The sequence below is a fragment of the Eleutherodactylus coqui genome, chromosome 1, assembly GCF_035609145.1.
Source record: "Eleutherodactylus coqui strain aEleCoq1 chromosome 1, aEleCoq1.hap1, whole genome shotgun sequence".
Lineage (NCBI taxonomy): Eukaryota > Metazoa > Chordata > Amphibia > Anura > Eleutherodactylidae > Eleutherodactylus > Eleutherodactylus coqui.
In genome coordinates, this window is record NC_089837.1 from 297,494,183 (window position 1) to 297,514,911 (window position 20,729).

Genomic DNA, 20,729 nt, shown 5'->3' on the forward strand with positions numbered 1-20,729 from the left:
TGCCTTTCTCTGGATCAACAAGGCAGGGTGGAAACAGGCTGAACTAGATTGAATTAGATTGACATTGCCTCTCTTCAGCCTAACAAACAGTGTTACTATCACGCTGCCAATGTACAAACAATGTACATCGGCAGTGTGATTCTGAGTGACTACAGTCACACAACAAGGGTCACGTGCACTATTATACTACGCATTATGGTGTACCTATAAGTGTCTGTATATTATAAAATAAAAGCCTCTGAAGGGTCATTGGATAGATTAGTTGGGAACACTATGGTGTGATTGACAGGCTCAGAGGTTTTATAAAGGCCTATTTAGACACAATGATTTGCGCTCAAATGATATCTTTTGAGTGATAATCGTTGTGTGCGTTTACATGGCAAGATGATCGCTTAAACGGCAGTTTGACAGTTTTGAGCGTTCACTTTGCAAAAGTGTGTAAATGATGGGTCACGCTGTACACAGAACACAAGCGGGACCGCTATCTTCTGCATACAGCTGTTGTCTCCTCTGAGTGCTCAGCTGGTATCCAGCTGAGTGTTCGGAGTGGGGTATGCAGAACACAGCTGGAGCGCTGTCTTCTGCATACTTCTGCTGTGTTCTCAGAGCAGGATACCAGCTGAAACAAAAGTATCAGCGGTATCCCACTGAGAACTCAGCATGGGGTTCTGACAAGACTCATTACCTGACAAGCCAAATTACTGCAATCTCACCATTGTTTACTAATAAAGAATGAAATTTTATAGCCTCTTTTGGCAAACACTGCAGTCACAAGGTGCCAAAAAACATGCAAACGCCAATTACATTAATAATTGCATTACTACTTTATTTATAACTTTGAGTTTCTTAATAGGATCCCATCAGCAGAGGTCATCTTGTCAGGGCAGATGGGCTCTCGTATTTTGATCAAAATGTGCACTGAAAACCTCAAATTTATAAATATTTCCATATTGCAATTCAATAATTTATCTCCTCTATTTATATAGCGCATGCATATTACACAACACTTTACATGACTGGATATTGTATTCTGTCCCCATTGGAGATCACAATCTATATTCTGCTATCTGTATATTTTTGGTTTTGATGAGGAATCCAGAATACCCAGAGAAAACCCACAGAACCATGGGTAGAACATATAAACTGCATGCAGTATTTATGTAATTGGTGTTGGCATGTTTCTTAGTGCTTAAAGTGTGCTGTTACATTGTGTCTGTATGTTTGTAATATAGCTGCTGTAATGTACACCTGCATATATTTCACTTTGTTTTACGGATGTTGTCTAAGGCCGGCTGCACACAACCAGATTTGAATTGCAGAATTCGTGATCGTCACCCATGTGGATGATCCACGGTATTCCGCACACATTGAAAGAATAGAACATGCGCATATCCACTCACATGAGTGGGTAGTGATTTCGATTTCCGCAAGTGGTTTTAAAATCGCAGCATGTTCTATTCTTCTGTGGAATCTGCATGGACGGCTTCAATTGAAATCAATGGAGCTGAATGACCTGCGGCCCATACACAATTGAAATTGCAGATAGGCAATGACTATGGGGGCTGCCATCTTGCCTGAGCCACAGAGATATGCTTTACGGCAGTACTCATGGGCCAGTCACACAATGGACAGGCCCTTATGCATTGATTTCTATGGGAGACTGTTCTAGGCATGCTATGTGACCTGTACAGAGGTCATTGTGCAGGGAGGGGGAGTAGATAAAGGCCCATTTAGACTGGACGAGTCACACTTGTTCAGTGTTCGCTCTCGTTCAGTATTGAACAGCCGCTATGTTAATACAATGGAGGGGCGGGGAGTGCCAGGAGAGAAATTTCCTCCAGACGCCCCGCTGTGAGCCAACAATACTAGTTCCTGTGCAGCAGCATAAAACCAATTATGTACGGGGACAAGTAACATAGTTCGTTAGGCTGAATGAAGACAGCGTCCATCTAGTCCAGCCTGTTTAGCCTCCTGTTTTGTTGATCCAGAGGAAGGCAAAAAAAACCAAGAGCAGAAGCCAATTAGCCCTTTTGGGGGAAAAATTCCTTCCCGACTCCCCAATGGCAATCAGACTGTTCCCTGGATCAACCCCTAATAGTTCCTGCCTGCCTGTATACCTGGATTGACAAATAACATTAGATCAATAGCCTATAATATCCTTCCTCTCCAGAAAGACATCAAGTCCCCTTTTAAACTCCTCTATGGATTTTGCCATCACTACTTCCTCAGGCAGAGAGTTCCACAGTCTACCTGCTCTTACCGTAAAGAACCCTTTTCTATGTTGGTGATGAAACCTGCTTTCCTCTAAACGTAGCGGATGCCCTCTTGTTACCGTCGTAGTCCTGGGTATAAACAGATCCTGGGAGAGATCCTTGTATTGTCCCCTCATGTATTTATACATAGTTATTTGATCACCCCTTAGCCGTCTTTTTTCTAGAGTAAATAATCCCAATTTGGATAGCCTCTCTGGGTATTCCAGTCCCGTCATTCCATGTACTAGGTTAGTCACTCTTCTTTGAACCCCCTCCAATACCGTTACATCTTTCCTGAGCACCGGTGACCAGAACTGTACGCAGTATTCCATGTGAGGCCTGACAAGTGCCTTATATAATGGGAGGATAATGTTCTCATCCTTCACCCCTATACCTCTTTTAATGCACCCCAAGACTTTATTTGCCTTTGCAGCAGCTGATTGGCATTGGTTACTCCAGTTTAGTCTACAATCCACTAGTACCCCCAGGTCTTTTTCCATATCACTTTTCCCTAGTGGTACCCCATTAAGTGAATATTGGTAACATCCATTCTTGCTGCCCATGTGCATAGTCTTACATTTATCAACATTGAACTTCATTTGCCATTTTTCTGCCCAAGCCCCCAGCTTATCCAGGTCCATTTGTAGCCGCACATTGTCCTCCATTGCATTAATTATATTGTATAATTTTGTGTCCTCTGCAAATATTGATATTTTGCTGTGCAGCCCCTCTATCAGGTCGTTGATAAATATACTGAACCCTGTGGCACCCCGCTAGCGACGGTGGCCCAATCAGAGTATGAGCCAGTGTCGGGCATCGTTTGCCACTCGTCCTGTCTATTGTGAATGGTGGATGTTATTTTATCTACATATAGGTGTTATATTTCATTGTATCCCTGTCTGATGACTGCTGAAAAGCAATCTCCACAGAACACAAAGTGTCAAACTATTGTTAGGCCTGCTGGTCAGAGTGAAAACTGCAATATTTTTAAAACCTTTTTTTTATAGATATATATCATGGCATCAAGAGTTTAAAAATATATTTTTAACTTAAAAAACGATAGATATTATATATATCTCACACACACGGTAATTTTCTCATGACAGATATCACTTAATGCTTTTTAATAACCATGGTGTTTGTCTTAAAGGGGCCAATAGTCTACCAGAAAGTCTGCTGAGAGTGCAGGAAATTGCTGGCAAGAAGATTGAATTTGAAGAAGTGGATCTCTTGGACAAGGCTGCTCTAAACAGTTTGTTTGATAAGGTATAGACTAAAGTTGAGTGAACGTACTCTGTCGAGCTTGAGGCTCGTTCAAGTATGAGCGTACTCGATGGTGCTCGTTACTCGAACGAGCATCACACCATGTTCGACAACCCCCCCCCCCCCCCCCCCCCTGCCCCTGTTTTTGGCTCCTCCCTGCTGTGACATGCCTTTTTGGCCCCTCCCTACCACGACACAGCGCGCGTCAATCGCAAATTTTCAGACACCCACACACTATTAAGCTTTACTCTGTGCATTGGTCTGTGTAATATGTCCAGGCAGCGAAAACAATGCTTGAGAGCATCGCTCATGATGTAAAAGGCTTCCTTTTCCAGTATGGGAACTAGTGGTGTTAGATAGTAGTTGGCCGTGAGCTGTTTTGCAGAGCATTTCTTTGTGTTGTAGGGAACTGCATTGTAAGTCATGAATGGAATGGGAACAATGATTGAGTCCTGCTCTGTCTTCAGTGATCCACGGCCCAGAGCCCTTGTAGCTTGGCTGTATCGAAGGGCGTTCTGCATTGTTCCCATTCACCTGGCGTCTTGTGTTGCTCCTGTGCTAACAATGGGATGGGAGCCTTTGACATCAAGTGCACTGTGTGACCAAGGCTGCGGTCCATCAGTATAACAGCCAGTAATGTAAAATACCTAGTAAATGGGGAAGTGAAGAGCATCGCTCTGCATATACATGACATGTTCCCGGGACCTACCACTGATAGATAATGGGAACTGTGTTAGAGCTTTGTCTCCAAGTCACGTAAATGGATTATAAGACAATATTTACTGATTGATAACTAAATATGGACTATAAGAGACAACCTCTCTTATACTACATGGATGAGATACTTCTGAAACCCCCCATTTATCAGGAGCGTGCGCGCCAAGCTCCATGCTTTTATGTCAGTGACAGCAGATCCCTGCCCACTAAACAAGCTCAAGAGATTTAGTGGAAATGAGAGCAGCAGTTCCATATAATAAAGAAGTTAAAAGATGGAAATAACTTTAACACCTTAAAGACTATTTATTTTCTTTTTTTGTCCTAAAGGACTAGCGACTTTTTTACTGATTTGTACCCATGTGAGTTTTATAGCCCTATTTTATTTTTTTTCCTGGCTTGCAAAACTTATTTTTGCATATATATATAATTCCCTCCCCCCCCCCCCCCCCCCCCCGCCACATATATATTTTTAATACCTTTTTTTTAACTTGCATCTTTTTCCATTTTTATTTTATTAGGGGTAATGTTTGCAAAAAGTAAAAATGGCTCTTTATCTTAATATTTAAAAATAAAGAACTATAAAATTTAAAGTACAAGAATGGGTTCACTGTTTTGTTTTGTCCATTTTTATATATAATTTCTATAAACTTGGATAACAGGGTGAACCTGTTCATAGGCTTTAATATGTTCAGACCCAGAAGAACCACAATCTACTCATGTGTGTGATCTGACTTCTTCTTCATGCAGTATAAGTTCTCTGCTGTTATGCACTTTGCTGGCCTGAAGGCTGTTGGAGAATCTGTGCAGAAACCCCTGTTGTATTATAAAGTGAACCTGACGGGTACCATCCAGCTTCTGGAGGTAAGTAATTAATCTGCAGAATTGTAAATGTAGTTCTGGTCCAGTAATATAGGCTAGAAGTTGAGAGTAATCATGTAATTCACGACTTTTACTAAGGCCTCATGTCCACGGGGAAAATCAGGCCCGCCGCGGATTCTTCATGTAGAATCCGTAGCGGGTCCCTCCTGCCCCGCGGACATGAAGCCTAAAAGAATAATAAACTCACCTGCTGCGAACGATGCGGCTCTTCCTTTCTTCGCGGCCGGATCTTCTTTCTTCGGCCCGGTGGATTTGCTCGGCACGCCCGCAGCGTACCAGGCACATCGACCGGGAAGAACTGCATCGTCCGGAGCAAGTGAGTTTTAATTCTGCTACGGGTCTCCCGCAGATCCAGACGGCTTCAATAGAAGCCTGCGGGAGCAGTCCCTGTGGGAGACCCGCACTAAAATGGAGCATGTCTGGATTTTTTTTTTTTTCCCGCGCCTGACGGGGAAAAATGACATCCGCAGGTATTTAACTACCTGCGGGTGTCCAATGCATCCCTATGGGCGCGCGGATCCACGTGCGGGAGAAACTCTGCGGATTTAAACCCCGTGGACATGAGGCCTAAACTGTTTCTGTAGCTCTGCACTTGACTCCGCAGTTTGTTGCCACTTTTTCAGTTACTTCTGGCAGATGAACATAATCAGCAAAAAAAAGACCGGCAGAGTTTTTTTCCATAATGACTGACTATATAGTTTGCTTTTGATATTCCTATCTGATTGCTGTACTGACTTGAGTAAATCAGTATGATTGTTTCTCCAGGTCATGAACGCTCATGGTGTAAAGAAAATAGTATTCAGCAGCTCTGCTACAGTGTATGGAGACCCTAAGTATCTTCCGATCGATGAGAATCACGCAGTTGGGGGATGCACAAACCCCTATGGAAAAACAAAGTACTTTATTGAAGAAATGATTCAGGATCAATGCAAAGCTGAGGGGGTGAGTAGTAAAACTGTCCAGAGCTGTAGTATGCGCCAGTATTGTTCCTCTCCTATTTCTTAAAATTCTCACAAAGGTTTTTCTCTCAGATTCCCATTGGCTCTGAAAGGCCATGTTTTATCCCATTGATTGCCATGTAACGGTGAAGGTATTTTCCCTTAAAACCACTGCTTTCGGGGGAGAATACCTTTGGCATCATACGGCAGCAACGGGAGTTCCTATGGTTTTGTACCATAGAGCTATGAAGACTCCATGTGTAACCATACAGGCTTCATACATGTTGGGATAATGGAGACATAGCTGGTAGGCCAATCTTCTAACCATGAGTTTAGTTACATTGAATACCCAAGTCTTGGTAGTTGTCTTTTGCATTTTACTTACACTTGCAAAAAGGATGTAATGTGCTTTATATATGTTCTTTCTGTTGAAGGAATGGCATGCCATTTTATTAAGGTATTTTAACCCTATTGGAGCCCATGTGTCTGGTCGCATTGGAGAAGATCCCCAAGGAATTCCAAACAACTTGATGCCATATGTTTCTCAGGTTTGTCACTACAAATATATGATGGTGGTAAAGATTTGTTTACAAAATGCTAAAGAATTTATGGATATGCGATTGTTCTTGGTTTTTGTCATCACACTAATGGTCAGTGGCTGCCATACTGTGAAACTCAGGACTGCCAACTGTCTGTTCCTTTTAAATGCAGAATCAGATTTACTGATACAGTATACCTGTATACAAGGAAAGGTTGCTGAGATACCTACAATGTTGGGGTCGGGCCTTGTAGACCTAATGCAGGTGTGCAAATGTGCCCCTATTACAGAATAAAGCCCATTTCACACGAGCATAAGAGCAGAGAAATGTTTCAAAGCCTTCCATGACTTAAAGGATATTCCCATCTCAAACCCTTATGGCATATGTACATGCTGGTCCCACCTATAGGACTCGCCTTGATCTCAAAAGTAACTCCAACCCCCGACCCTGTCTTAGGTTACTTCCTTTCTGAAATGGCCGGGATTACAGAAAATGTTGAACTGGCCATTCTACTATTTCTGTAACTCCCATAGAAGTGAATGGGAATTGTGGAAAAAGCGTAGCTCACTGTACTAGTTCATTTAGATAACTTATGTTCACGTCTATGGCAGTTGTGGAAGGAGTGTAGAATAGCCAATTCAATAATCTCAGCCACTGGTATCAACAGTGAGCTGACTTGGATTCCCATGTTGGTCAGATGTAGCTTGTAGGAATGCTGTCTTCCAATAGGTGGTGCTATAGAGGTATTGTTCCATCTTCCTATTCTCATATTTCCCAGAAGAACGTGGATGGCCTTAAATCTCCTCACACTTTCTAGGTGCTCCCCGTAAGGTGAAACGTGTGTGGTGTGTTGCCTTGCCTTCACAGCTCGTACAAGACATCATTGAGCACGTTCTGACAGTTTACGAGGCCTCCCTGAACATGGCTGCACCGCACACACCGGATGGTTTCCATTTCCGAATAACATTGCCAACAGTGAACTTTGGAAGGTCCAAAAGTGTTGCAATGTCCCATATTGGTTAGTCACCCAGGTGACATCCTGCCACCATACCCCATAGGAAGTCTGTCAACTCCACACATCTTGATGGTCTCTGTGCTGGAATACTCCTGTTTGATGCTCTGCTTTATACCTAATGCTCACAATTAGACACGTGATCCTGGAATGCAGCATAAAACCAAGTGAGCAGGGTTTCTGTGGATATTTGTAACATCAAGCAAGGCATGGTCGTTGCTGCTAGACAAGCCTGGGCTAATATTTAATTGCCAATCTTGTGGGGTTTTCTCATGCATTGGTTCCTATGGTCATAAATCAGTAACAAAAGAGGACAGATGAGGATGCTGAGAATAATTCAGTTAAGCCAATAAAACCCTATTGCTAGACTTAACATGTCTGAATGTACCGCTCGTTGTTCCTTAGCACAGTTCGGTTATAACTAGAGATGAGCCAACCTACTCGGCCACGCCTTTTTCGCCCGAGCGCCACGATTTTCGAGTACTTCCGTACTCGGGCGAAAAGATTCGGGGGGTGCCGTGGGTGAGTGGGGGGTTGCAGCGGGGAGAGAGAGGGCTTCCCCCAGTGCCCCCCCCCCCCCCCCGAATCTTTTCACCCGAGTATGGAAGTACTCGAAAATCGCGGTGCTCGATCGAGTAATTACTCGAAACGAGTATGTTCGCTCATCTCTAGTTATAACAGCGGATGAACAGGTTCAGTGCCATTACTACAAACAGAAAGCCGGGACTTTGGGCAAAAGAGTACAAAAACTGGATCACTGAAGTCACAAAATATCTGGCCAGATGTATCCAGAACTCTGTTGCACCACGGTGATGGGAGGGTCAGAATTTGGTGCAACAGCATGATTTTCTGTCAGCTGTTCACCGCATGTCTGTACCTCCATCTAAACTTCAAGATGTTATGCTGTCCGCATGGGCCAGTATTCGTATAGAGCGATTTCAATACCCAGTGAAAACTATGCTACTATGGATTGCTGCGGTTCTGAAGGTCAAATCTACTACTAGATGGGTGTCTCTAATAAAGGCCACTAAACATTACTGTTAGTGTCATTTACACTACTTGTCTGCAGTTTCTTTTCTTTCTTCACATGCAGTCAATGAGATTAATGGAAGAAAACCAAGAATGTTTGCTTTTCTGTGAGCCTAGTGATCTTAATTGATGATTTTTAATTGATATTAATACTGTAATTTTCAGGTCGCTATTGGAAGGCGGGAATATCTGAGTGTATTTGGAAATGATTATAATACACCAGATGGAACTGGTAAGTTGGTTCATTGAATATGGTAAACCGTGGTCAAAACTATTTTCTCTTGGGGAGGTTTAAAGATCACGGTGATTGAATTTGGTAAATGCAGTTCTAACAGGAAAATAGAACATAGAGTCTTATTTCTTTCATGTTCTGGACGCACTATGGATTTGGCTTATAAATACCGATGCAGAATACTGCTATGTGAAAGTCTGATTCATTTGAATTGAGCTTGTTTTCTGAGTTTCAGTTGATTACTACATTATTTGATTGGATACAACTAATGCCTCGGTTAGACAGAACAATTATAGTTCATTCAAACCAATGAAACTGAACAACAATCGTTCAGTTTAAATACGGGCAAACAACTGAATGATGATCGCGAGAATCATGAGATTCTCGGCCAGAGTAAAAGCGCCATTGCGTGCTTTTATGTAATTTTCAACTGATGTCTTTTGGAGTAAGGTTGTTTCTATATGGCTCTTTTGTGTTTTACAGCATTTTTACGGCTTTTTATGCATTCTACTTGCATATCTAAAATGCTATTGAAAACCACATGCATTTATCACAAAATACTATTGTTTTCAGCCAATCAGCTTCCACAGTTGAAGCATATGATTTCACCTGTAGAAGCCAATCAGCTGAAAACTGCAATATTAGAACTGGCATTGTGGTAAAATGCATGCATTTTTTTTGATGTGTAATGAACATGTACATGAAGAACGCTTACAAAACATTAAAGTGACAGAAAAGCCTTGTGAAAACTTGTATATCTGCATTACAGGTGTTCGAGATTATATCCACATTGTGGATCTGGCCAGAGGTCACATTGCTGCTCTCAAGAAGCTGCAGTCCAGCAGCGGGTGTAAGGTGATTATAAGACCAGCCAGTCCTGTGTATGTACTTGGTCACATCATACAAAATCTGTTCACTTATGTGTGGTCTTTTACTGTCCCGATATGCAGATATATAACCTGGGAACAGGAGTGGGATATTCTGTGCTTCAGATGGTAGTCGCAATGGAAAAAGCTTCAGGCCGAAAGGTTGGTTTATCAAAACTTGAACCCCTTAATGTCATAGGACATGTGTGTGTTATAGGTTGTGTTCAAGGAAAAGTATCGAGCAAACTCTTCTCTATACCTGACTGCAATCGGCAATAACTCGGGTCACGGTTGTTTAACTCATTTGATATTGTGGTCAATATTGACTGCTGCATCTAAGATGTTAGCTAGAAGGGCAGCTTTCTCCATCACCCAATTTCCACCCCACCTATGGGTTGCCATGGCAGCCTTGTGACTAGTGAAGGCCTGCTATGTACTGAAGCTTATAAGCCCCTTCCAGTAGCTGGATTGACAGGTACAATAACACTGCAATATAAAGCTATTGCAGTGTATTGCACTGTATGAGCAATCAAGTTCCTTAGGGGAATTTGAAAAGTACAACCATTTTTGGTCTTTGCAGATGTTAAAAATAAGGTTTTCTGGTATCTGGTCAATAAAAAAAATCCTCATTCTTATTGGCAGAAACCCTAGAGTGGTTAACCCAGATATGGTCTTCCTAAATTCCATACATTTTCCCTGCCAGGTGCAGTCCTTGAGCTCTTTATTCCCTCTCTTGTTCATCTTTCTTCTCCTCTTTTTCCAACTGTTCTCTCCTCTTTATTCTTTCACTCTTATTTCTATTTCTTTCTTTTTCCTTTTTTTTTCTCTTAACTACAGTTCTCCATTATGCCTTCTTTTAATTACTGTAATGATTTTACCAGTCAGTTAACTTCCTCACTTGTATTGTAAATTATTATTATTATTCTCAACAAAAATTATAGTTGAAAAAAGTGATTTAACCCCTTCAGTGGCAGTCTCAGAAATTTTCCAGGACTAGCTCCACTGCCCATAGTGATATAGCCCGGAAATCTTCTGGGCTATAGGTTTCACTATGGGACCGTGCAGAACACAATGCCATAAGCTGTGGCATTGTGTTGTGCACACACACCGACCGCACAGTTTCCGTGCAGGACTGCAAAAAAAGAAATGGGAAGATATAGCCGATCTGCCGGCAACTTACTTCTTCTTTTTTTTTTTTTTTTTTTTTTTTTTGAACTCCTGAACTGTTTACACGTTGCCACAAAGACCATCGGCTTGTCAGAAGTCAGACGATGGTCCCCGTGGCAGGGAGAGCTGGTGATCGTCTGTCAGATGATAGCCAGCACCAGCTCTTACAGCAGGGAATGGAGAAAACTGCTGCATGTGTGACCGCAGCATGTAAACGGCTGACAGAAGATTGGGGCTCCCTTTGTCACAATTGGACCCCCCGCGATGTGATCAGGGGGTCCTGACGGGTCTGTGTGGCACCCGGAGACTTGAATATAGCCTTTCGGGTCTGCCAGCTAAATTGGACTATGACGCTCAGACTCTGAGCGTCATAGCCTGTCTAATGCCCTGTCTAAAAGCGGAATATTAGAATTAAAAAAAAGTATTATGCAAATCCCCTAAAGAAACAACAATTAAAAATAAAACGCCAAAACCCCACCTTTCTCCCTTTTTTCTTTTGTAAAAAATGAAAAACAAAATTACACATGTGGTATCTCTGCATTCGTAATGACCCAGAGAAGGAAGTTGTACATTATCTAATCTGCAGGGTATATGGCAAGGGGAAAAAAGAAAAATTAAAACGTGGTAATAATGGCTAATTTAGCCTATGTCACCATACAAAAAACGGAATAGAAAGTGCTAAAAATGCTATTATGATACTAATAAAAAGTACAACTAATCCCCCAAATAAAAACTCTTTCCACAGCTCTGTTGATTTTAAAAAAATTATATATGTAAAATTTTTTAAATATTTTTTTTTTTTTTTTTTATATTGCTGCATTCAAAGACTCCTAGCATTTTATTTATTTTTAAAGCGCGAAAGAGAAACTATTACAATTTGGTATTAGCATAATTGTACTGGCCTATGGAATTACTTTAATACCGGTATATTATTTATACTGCTCAGAGAATGCAGTGAAAAATAAAAAATGCCAGAATTACAGATTTTGTTAATCTTGCCACTACCCTGTTTCCCTGAAAATAAGACCTACCCTGAAAATAAGACACATCATGATTTTCCAGAGTTTTTGAGGATGAAAAATGATTTTTCATGCTTTTAGAGGATGCTTCAAATACAAGCCCTACTCCAAAATTAAGCCCTGCTAACAGTTAATTTAAAAAGTCAGTTTAAATAGTGTCCAGGCAGCTATACATGTAAAAAAGTGAAACCTTTTTGAACAAAAATTAATATAAGACACTGTCTTATTTTCGGGGAAACACGGTAGGAAAAAAATGGAATTAGAAGCGATTAAAATTTTACATGTTCCTAAAAATTAGATAAATGAAGACTAGAGTTCATCCCACAAAAAACAAGCCCTTCTAGAGCTCTGGCAATGAAAAACTAAAATTAATACGACTCTTGGAATGTGGCAACACAAAAGCAAACCTTTTAAGGAAAAAAAAAAAATGTTTTTAAATGTACAAAAATAGCAAAACATAAAAAAACTGTATAATCTTGGTATCGCCGGAATCGTGCTGACGCAGAGAATAATGTGATCACATTATTCTGCACGCTGAACGACGTAAAAATGAAATCCAAAAAACAGATGGCAGAATCCCCCCCCCCCCCCCCCCCCCCTCCCCGCAAAAAAAAAAGCACTCATATAGCAGTGTCAATGGGAAAAATGAAAAAGTTATGGCTCTTGGAACGCGACTGGAAAATTAGTTGCAATTGGATGATTGGCCCATTTAAAAAAACCTGCCCTGATGGGTCTGACAGGGTGGTAAGAAAACCCCACCACTGAAGGGGTTAAAATCTTATTTACCGTAAAAACCCTCGTTTGAATCAACTATATGTAGACTGTATTGCGCTTTGTGTGTTGTATTATGTGCTCTGGTTTCCTGATTCACATTTTATAATATAAGAGTAAATCCTTTTTCTTCTACAAATCAGGTTCCTTATAAAATAGCACCAAGGAGGGAAGGTGACATTGCGACCTGTTATGCAGATCCCGCCATGGCTGCAACAGAGCTGGGCTGGAAGGCGGAATATGACCTGGACCGAATGTGTAAGTAGGAAGTGAAGGGACATACAAAACTCCTTCTTCCAGTTTCTCCCCATATGTGGATTTACTATTTTATTTTTAAAGGCCGTTTTCCACCTCAAATTCAACTACCTGTCTTGCTATTTTTTTTAATTCCTTTTTTTTATTAAATGGTTCTCCCAAATCGACAACCCCTGTCTCTATTAGGACATCTGAACATAGAAAAAGTGCAGCTTCTTTGGAGAAATTGGCATGGCTGCATTTCCCATATAGAATGTGAGACTATTGGCATCTTCTAAGTGATATTGGCTGATAGCTGTGGGTATTGCTGCCTAAACCTTCTAGCTACCGGCTGATCACCAGTGTAGCTGTATTTTCTTCTTTTTTTTTTTTTTTTTTTTTTAAATTTTATTTATTCATTTTTGCTGGGATAAGCGGTGGAGAGACAGAATAAAGTCACCAGTATTATCATTATATGAAAACTGCCTGGGGATCAGTGCACAGAGAAAAAGCTACATATATACTGTGAGTCCAGTATGGCTGCACATGGATTATCTAGGAGTCTATGGGGTCTGTGGTGCTTTATAAAGCACCATATGAAAATACTTCAGCACAACAACGTGGTAAAATCTCCAATTTCTGCAGTAAATCAGTCACATTTGAATTTATCCTTAGGCCAGTTGCACACAAGCATATTATGGCCACATTTATGTGTCCATAATACAGATCAGTGTTCCGACCCGGACGTGGGTCTGGTGACCCAAACTCACAAAATCATAGGGATCTATTGAGTTTGGTTCACTAGACCCATGGTCAGAGCTGGACATGTGGACATCATACGCTTGTGTGAAACTAGATTTAGAAGCAACAGCTTTCCTTGAAATTCTCTTGTGGTGTTCAGACCGGTTTTATCACTATTGGGCTGTAGTACTAGAGGAACTCCCTGCACATTAATGCTCATGCTTCTTGTAAGACCCAAAGTCTGAAAAAGCTAAATTAATAATCTAGTCTGTCCAATTTATATTATAATCTTATCACACAATGAAACTGCTGACGCAGTAAAGAGATCATCCCTGAACAGAGCATCAATGGCACTAAAGGATTATATTCCCTCTCACGAGAAGATGCTATTACTGGCATGTTGCTACTCACTAGGTATATACTAGTACCAGTGTTTCTGGTGGCAAAATGCACCACTTACTAATATGACCAACTCCAATCCCTTTCTCTAAGTTATGAGTCCTAAACCAGCGGAGCCGAACAGCAGCCATGTGCTAACAGGACCTGTGATGCTGTCTCTGAGCCCCTGATTACATGATTGTGACATAATCACAGGTACTGTAAGCACATGGCTGCTGTTAGGCTCTGGATGTTTTAGGACCTGTGATGACATGTGATCAGGGGCGGAGCATAGAGCCCCGGTGACTAATCACATAATGGTGACATCATCCATGTAACTCAGTCACACATCACTCCTACAGGTGGTTGTATGGTGTGTATGTCATTTATTGAAGTTGCATATTATGTTGGAACAGTTCAGTGTAAAGAATAGATACAGAAGGCAAGGAGAACATCAGTCATCACTGTTTGCTTTAAGATATTCAAATTTCTCCTAACAGGTGAAGATTTGTGGCGGTGGCAATCTCTAAATCCGACTGGATTTAGTACTGACTCCTGAGAAGCTCTGGACACTAATTCCACTCTACATAATTGCAATTTCTAACCTGGACAAGCTATGTCCTCATATACTGTATACTAGAAGATTTTCATGGTCCAAATTGAATCTCAGGATGTCTTCCAGTACAATGACTCAGCGGCTGGGAAAAGTCACTCCTACCTCACCTACATCCAGTTTGGTTAAAGATACAAGAAAGCGCTCTGTCCTTTTGTACTTGGAAAAATAATTATGAACGTTGTTTACAAAAACCTAGAAAAAAAATTGGGTGTCCTTATGTCGGCTAGATGCAATAGAATGTCACTTTCCTTTTTGTTTTTTTCCATGTTTTGCTTATTAAATTTTGATTTTTAAGCAAGCACTTATTGTGTGAAGTTTGCGTGTTGATTTATTGCAGATTATGTGATATTTAATGTAGAATATACACTTGCAAGAAAAAGTAAGCTAGCCTTTTGGAATCACCTGGATTTCTCAAGTGATTACATGTAATCCAATATTAGTTTCAATTGTGTTTATAACTGTAACTTGGATAAACAGTTGCACTGTCTTTTATTGAGTGTAAACATCAACACGGCGAGGAGTTAAAGGCCCCTTTACACGCAATGATTATTGCTCAAAATTTGTCCAAATGGCTGAAAGTGAGCAATCATCGTTACATGTAAACGCAGGCATTATGCAATTTTTTTTGTTGAACAATAGACTTTAGCTCCGCAGAAAATCTATCGTTCATCCGCTGAAAGACTGAAGAAATTCATTCCATTTGAATGAATTTTGCTCATCTTTCAAAAGAGTACACAATCTGTTTGCTTTTCATGCATAAGTACACTGTGTACTCTGCCATGAGAAGATCAATGGAATCTGCCAGCTTGCTGAGCAACCAACTATTCGTGGAGGAAAATGAAGATGATTGAAGGTCCTTTTAAAGCCCCATTTACACGCAACGATTATCCCTCAAATGTCTTTTGAGCGATAATCTTTGCATGTAAATGCTACCTACCATTGTTTGCTTCTCGTCCAAACCCTTTAGAGTTGTTTTTTTTTTTTTTTTCCGTCGACGCGGCCAAATGAGGGCTCGTCTTTTGCGTGGTGAAGTGTCGTTTTTATCGGTGACACTTTGGGTACATTTGACTATTGTAAAACTTTTTTTTTTGTTTTTTTATGATAGCAGGGAGAGACCGCATCAATTCTGCCATGGAGAAAGATAGTGGTTTTTTTTGTTTTTTTTTGCAGCATAAATGACAACCCTATTTTTTTTTTTATTTTTTTTTTTTCCTGCAGGACAGTACGGTTACAACAATGCCAAAATTCTTCCTTTTTTTTTTTTTTTTTTTTTTTTTTTTTTAGGTTTTTCCACTTTTCTGCAATAAAACCCCTTTTTTTGGAAATCTTTTTTTTTTTTTTTTTTCTAAATCGCTGCATTCAAAGTCCTATAACATCTTTATTTTTATGTACGGAGCTCTGTGAGGGCTTATTTGCGAGACGAGCTGTAGTTTTTATTGGTACCATTTTGGGGTACCTACGGCTCTTTTGATCACTTTTATTGCGTTTTTCGGGAGGCAAAATGCTAAAAATTAGCATTTTTGCCTCATTATTTTTTTTAGCTTGCACACTCAAAAGCATGTGCAGCTTATTGTACACGTTGTTACGGATGCAACAATACCAAATAGGTGTGGTTTTAATTTTTTATGCTAATATGAGAGAAAGCATAAAGGGTTTTTTTACTTTTTACACAACTCGTGTCCCCCTGGGGGACTTTGACCACAGTACTGCCCATCGCTGTGATAAGACATGGTAGGGCTACTGCCATGCCTTATCGCTTATGCAGCGATAATAGGCATTGGCAATACAGGACGCTAGTGTCTGGCGTACTGTTGCCATGGCGACAGGCTGGGCTCTCGCCATAACATCGCAGGAGCCGGCTGAAGACACTTAGATCGCGGCAGGGAAGGGGTTAACAGCGGGGGGCGGGGGGGCGCATCTTCGAAGCACCCCCGCTGTTGCAGCGGGACGCCGGCTGTGAATGACAGCCGGCTCCCGCTGCGGGATAGCGTGAGATCATATATGATCTCGCGCTATCCCCAAGACTTAAGTTTACACCCTGTTGTGGGAAGTACCCCACTGCCAGGACATAAACGTACGCCCTGGAGCGGGAAGAGGTTAAAATCTATTGTTCGGACAGGGACACAACTCTGATTCTCTACGGGAGCGCTGATAACATTGTATTTAGCTGCAGTCCCCCAGCAGAACAAAGGGGATGAGTGCAGATAACAGACCACCTGTTGTGTTATGCATACAGTGAAGAAAGGCTTATTTACATGCAAACTAATGGGCATTACTACCCATTAGTTTGAGCAATAATTTTGCATAGCTACTATCTTTTGAACAAATTTTGAGCAATTATATTTCTGTGTAAATGTTTTACACACAAATCAAGATGATTAAAGTGTTAATGGCCATTAACACTTTATGCAAATACATTGCTAAATCTTTCGAAAGATTATCTTTGCATGTAAACCGTTAAACTTAAAGGGGTTCTCGCTATCCAGCTTTGAAGAATTGATAACTTTGTCAGGTAAGGTCAACAATACCTAACCTAATTATCGCCGCCGATCCGACCCGCTCGTCTGCAGGCGGCCTAACTTTGTAGGTGAAGCAGGGAGCATTTAAACAAGAATTGAGCGAGTCGGCAATTAGTTTTTTTATGCTGGCTGAAACTGAACGACTGACGCGAAGTGCACGAGTGTCGTTAGCTCGTGTTTAGACATGAGAGTCGCTCACTTTTGTTTGAGCGGCAATAATTAGGTGTAACACAGGTCATTACTGTGCTTTGCATCATTGTCTTATTGCATCATCCAAGCTCTCTTCAGCCTCGGGTCATGGACTGCTGCCCTTACATTTTCCTGTAAAATGCTTTGATACACGTAAGTGCATTATTCCCTCAATGATCTCCAGGCCCTGAGGCAGCCCTAATCAATGATACTCCATCACCAAGTTTCGTAGTTGGGCTGAGGTCTTGGTGTACAGTGTAATTTTCCTCCAAACATAGCCTGGTGCATTTGTTTTTAAAACATTCCACATTTGTCCATGTGATTGTTCTCAGTAAGCAAAATTAGGTAATCTTGTAGATCTGATACCTTTTAATGTGTTATGTACAAGATTACTTGATTTTGCTTCCTGGGAACAATCAAACTTTTTTCTACTGGCAAAGCGCTTATTCCCACGAGCGTATATCGGCCAGTGTTTTCACAGCCAGCCAATACACATTTCAATCTAAGCAGTCCCCCCTTCCCTCTGGCTCTCTCCTCCACTCCTGCGTTTGCAATAGGAGGGGGCAGAGCTAAGCCCCACTGTCCCCACTCACTCCTATTGCAGGCTATGGACAAGGGGTGGGAGCTTAGCTCTACTCCCATTGCAAATTGCTTGGGGGGGGGGAGAGAAGAGAGAGAAGCAGAGAGCCAGTGAGTGGAAGAGGGAGAAAAAAAAAAAAACCCGTTTCGGCGCGGGACAACCCCTTTAACTCTCTCCCTCCTCCCAGTATTTGATATTGGGACCCTAAGCTGTTACATGCAGTTAGTCCTAGTAATGTGGCTTGACGCTGCACTGGGCCAAGGCCAAATGCCTGAAGAAAACCTGTCTAGTCAAGTACAGAACTGAGGTCAGGGAGCACAGAAGTTTGATTGTTCTAAGTCAGAAAAGGGTCTAAGAACAATCACTCAGGGACTTTGTAAGAAATGGCCGTAGGAGACTGATCGCTTAGGCATATAGCCAAGGGTATGAATGCCCAATATAAAGGAGTACAGAAACAAGTTTGAAGGGGGAACAAGTATAGGAAGCACATTGTCCCTTTACGAGAAGTGGCAGGTATGCACGAGCTCTATGGGCAGTGAAGAGACATGACAGGGAGCAATCAGAGCTCAATGTAGAGGACCAAAGCAGCTGTGGCCAATTTCAACTCCAGGAACAGATGAACTGCGTCATGAGAGACTGATGTGCACCTAGATCTTTAATGCTTTTGAAGCCTTTTCAAGCTCAAGGTGTCTAACACCTCTTGCAAGAGTTGTTTGGTCTTAAAGGTTACCAAGAATGATGCCTTAAAGGAGATGTCCCGCGCCGAAACGGGTTTTTTTTTTTTTTAACCCCCCCCCCCCGTTCGGCGCGAGACAACCCCGATGCAGGGGTTAAAAAAACCACCCGCACAGCGCTTACCTGAATCCCGGCGGTCCGGTGACTTCAATACTTACCGCTGAAGATGGCCGCCGGGATCTTCTACCTTCGTGGACCGCAGCTCTTCTGTGCGGTCCACTGCCGATTCCAGCCTCCTGATTGGCTGGAATCGGCACGTGACGGGGCGGAGCTACACGGAGCCCCTCTCTGGCACGAGCGGCTCCATAGAAGAAAGCTGAAGACCCGGACTGCGCAAGCGCGGCTAATTTGGCCATCGGAGGCCAAAAATTAGTCGGCACCATGGAGACGAGGACGCCAGCAACGGAGCAGGTAAGTATAAAACTTCTTATAACTTCTGTATGGCTCATAATTAATGCACAATGTATATTACAAAGTGCATTATTATGGCCATACAGAAGTGTATAGACCCACTTGCTGCCTCGGGACATCTCCTTTAATGCAATCTGTTAGTAACTAGACTTTGTATGCCTTTAAATAAAGGGTGAAGCCACTTTGAAACCCATACTTTTAATCTCCTTAACCAAAACCTCATTTTGCCAATTGGCTCTTTGCGTAATCTTCAAGGGTCGGGAAAAAGAATAAATAAAAATAGACCTGTGTGTTAATAAATTCTCCATGTGCCCAATATGAATGGTACAACTGTTTGGGTGTTGCTAGGTGTTAGATTTTGTTGGTTTATAGTTATGCCTTAGGTAATTGTTACACATTTCTTAGTAATAAATTCAAGGAAGTCGCAAGACTTCACTTTTTTCACTGTACAATTGCAAGAAAAAGTAAGGGTGGTTTGACTACTGCGTTGGGGATTCCGCTTTCCTGCTCAGTTTGTGCAGCACAAAAGGGCAATTCCTGTGGTCAAACGCCTCAGTCTCAGGATGGAACCAAACAGCGCTGAATGGAGCCTATTGAATATAATGGAGTCCATATGCTTTCTACATGGCTTTTGAATAGAAGTAAAAAGCGCTGCATGCAGCGCTTTTTCTTTTGGTATTTTGAGACTGATCTGTGACAGAACCTCCGGCCGTAGATTTCAAGCCGGCCGAAGACGTTTTTTTAACCCCTTCCCGCTCCATGATGTACCGATACGTCATGGGAGGCGAGTACTTTGCGCAAAATGATGTACCGGTACGTCATCGGGATAGCGCGAAATCATGACTGACCTCGCACTAGCCCGCAGTGGGAGCCGGCTGTCCGTCACAGCCGGCGTTCCGCTGCAACAGCTGGGGGGCATCAGAGATGCGCCCCCTGCTGTTAACCCCTTCGCTGCCGCGATCTAAAGTAGATCGCGGCAGGGAAAGAGTTCACAGAGGGAGCGCGCTCCCTCTGTCTCCGGCCGGCGAGAGCCCGGCTTGTCACCATGGCAACAGGACGCCAGACACTGGCATCCTGTATTGCCTATGCCTATGATTGCTGTATAAGCGATAAGGCATGGCAGAGCAGTAGCTTTGCCATGCCTTATGACAGCGATCATAGGCACAGTGCTGCAAGTCCCTCAGAGGGACTCAAATTGTGTAAAAAAAAAAACAAAAAAAAAACAAAAACCCTTTTATGCTATTTCTAATAGCATAAAAAGGTAAAAAAAAAATTAAAACCCCACAATATTGGGTATTGACGCGTCCATAACGATGTGTACAAAAAGTTGAACACGCTTTTTATTTTGTACGACAAAAAGCGTAAAAAAATACTCTAAAAAAACAGAGGCAAAAATGCTAATTTTTAGCATTTTGCCTCACAAAAGTGATCAAAAAAGCCATACATTCCCCAAAACGGTACCAATAAAAACTACAGCTCGTCTCGCAAAAAATAAGCCCTTATAGAGCTCCGTACATAGAAAAATAAAAAAGTTACAGGACTTTGAATACAGCTATAGAGAAAAAAAATTTCCCAAAAAAAGGCTTTATTGCAAAAAAAAAGGGTAAAAACTAGAGATGAGCGAACGTACTCGTCCGAGCTT

The 20,729-nt window shown here is 41.8% G+C and overlaps 1 protein-coding gene across 1 annotated transcript in view; it reads left to right on the top strand.

Moving 5' to 3' along the window:
* Positions 1–14,954, top strand: part of GALE (UDP-galactose-4-epimerase) — a 20,888-nt gene extending 5,934 nt beyond the window's left edge. The window contains exons 3-11 of the mRNA XM_066574094.1: positions 3,403–3,518; positions 4,980–5,093; positions 5,877–6,053; positions 6,484–6,597; positions 8,795–8,861; positions 9,631–9,716; positions 9,812–9,889; positions 12,828–12,942; positions 14,538–14,954. Of these exons, the coding sequence (XP_066430191.1) occupies positions 3,403–3,518; positions 4,980–5,093; positions 5,877–6,053; positions 6,484–6,597; positions 8,795–8,861; positions 9,631–9,716; positions 9,812–9,889; positions 12,828–12,942; positions 14,538–14,596 (926 nt within the window). The 3' untranslated portion in view covers positions 14,597–14,954. The remainder of the gene's footprint in view (positions 1–3,402; positions 3,519–4,979; positions 5,094–5,876; positions 6,054–6,483; positions 6,598–8,794; positions 8,862–9,630; positions 9,717–9,811; positions 9,890–12,827; positions 12,943–14,537) is intronic.
* The last annotated feature ends 5,775 nt before the right edge of the window (positions 14,955–20,729 follow it).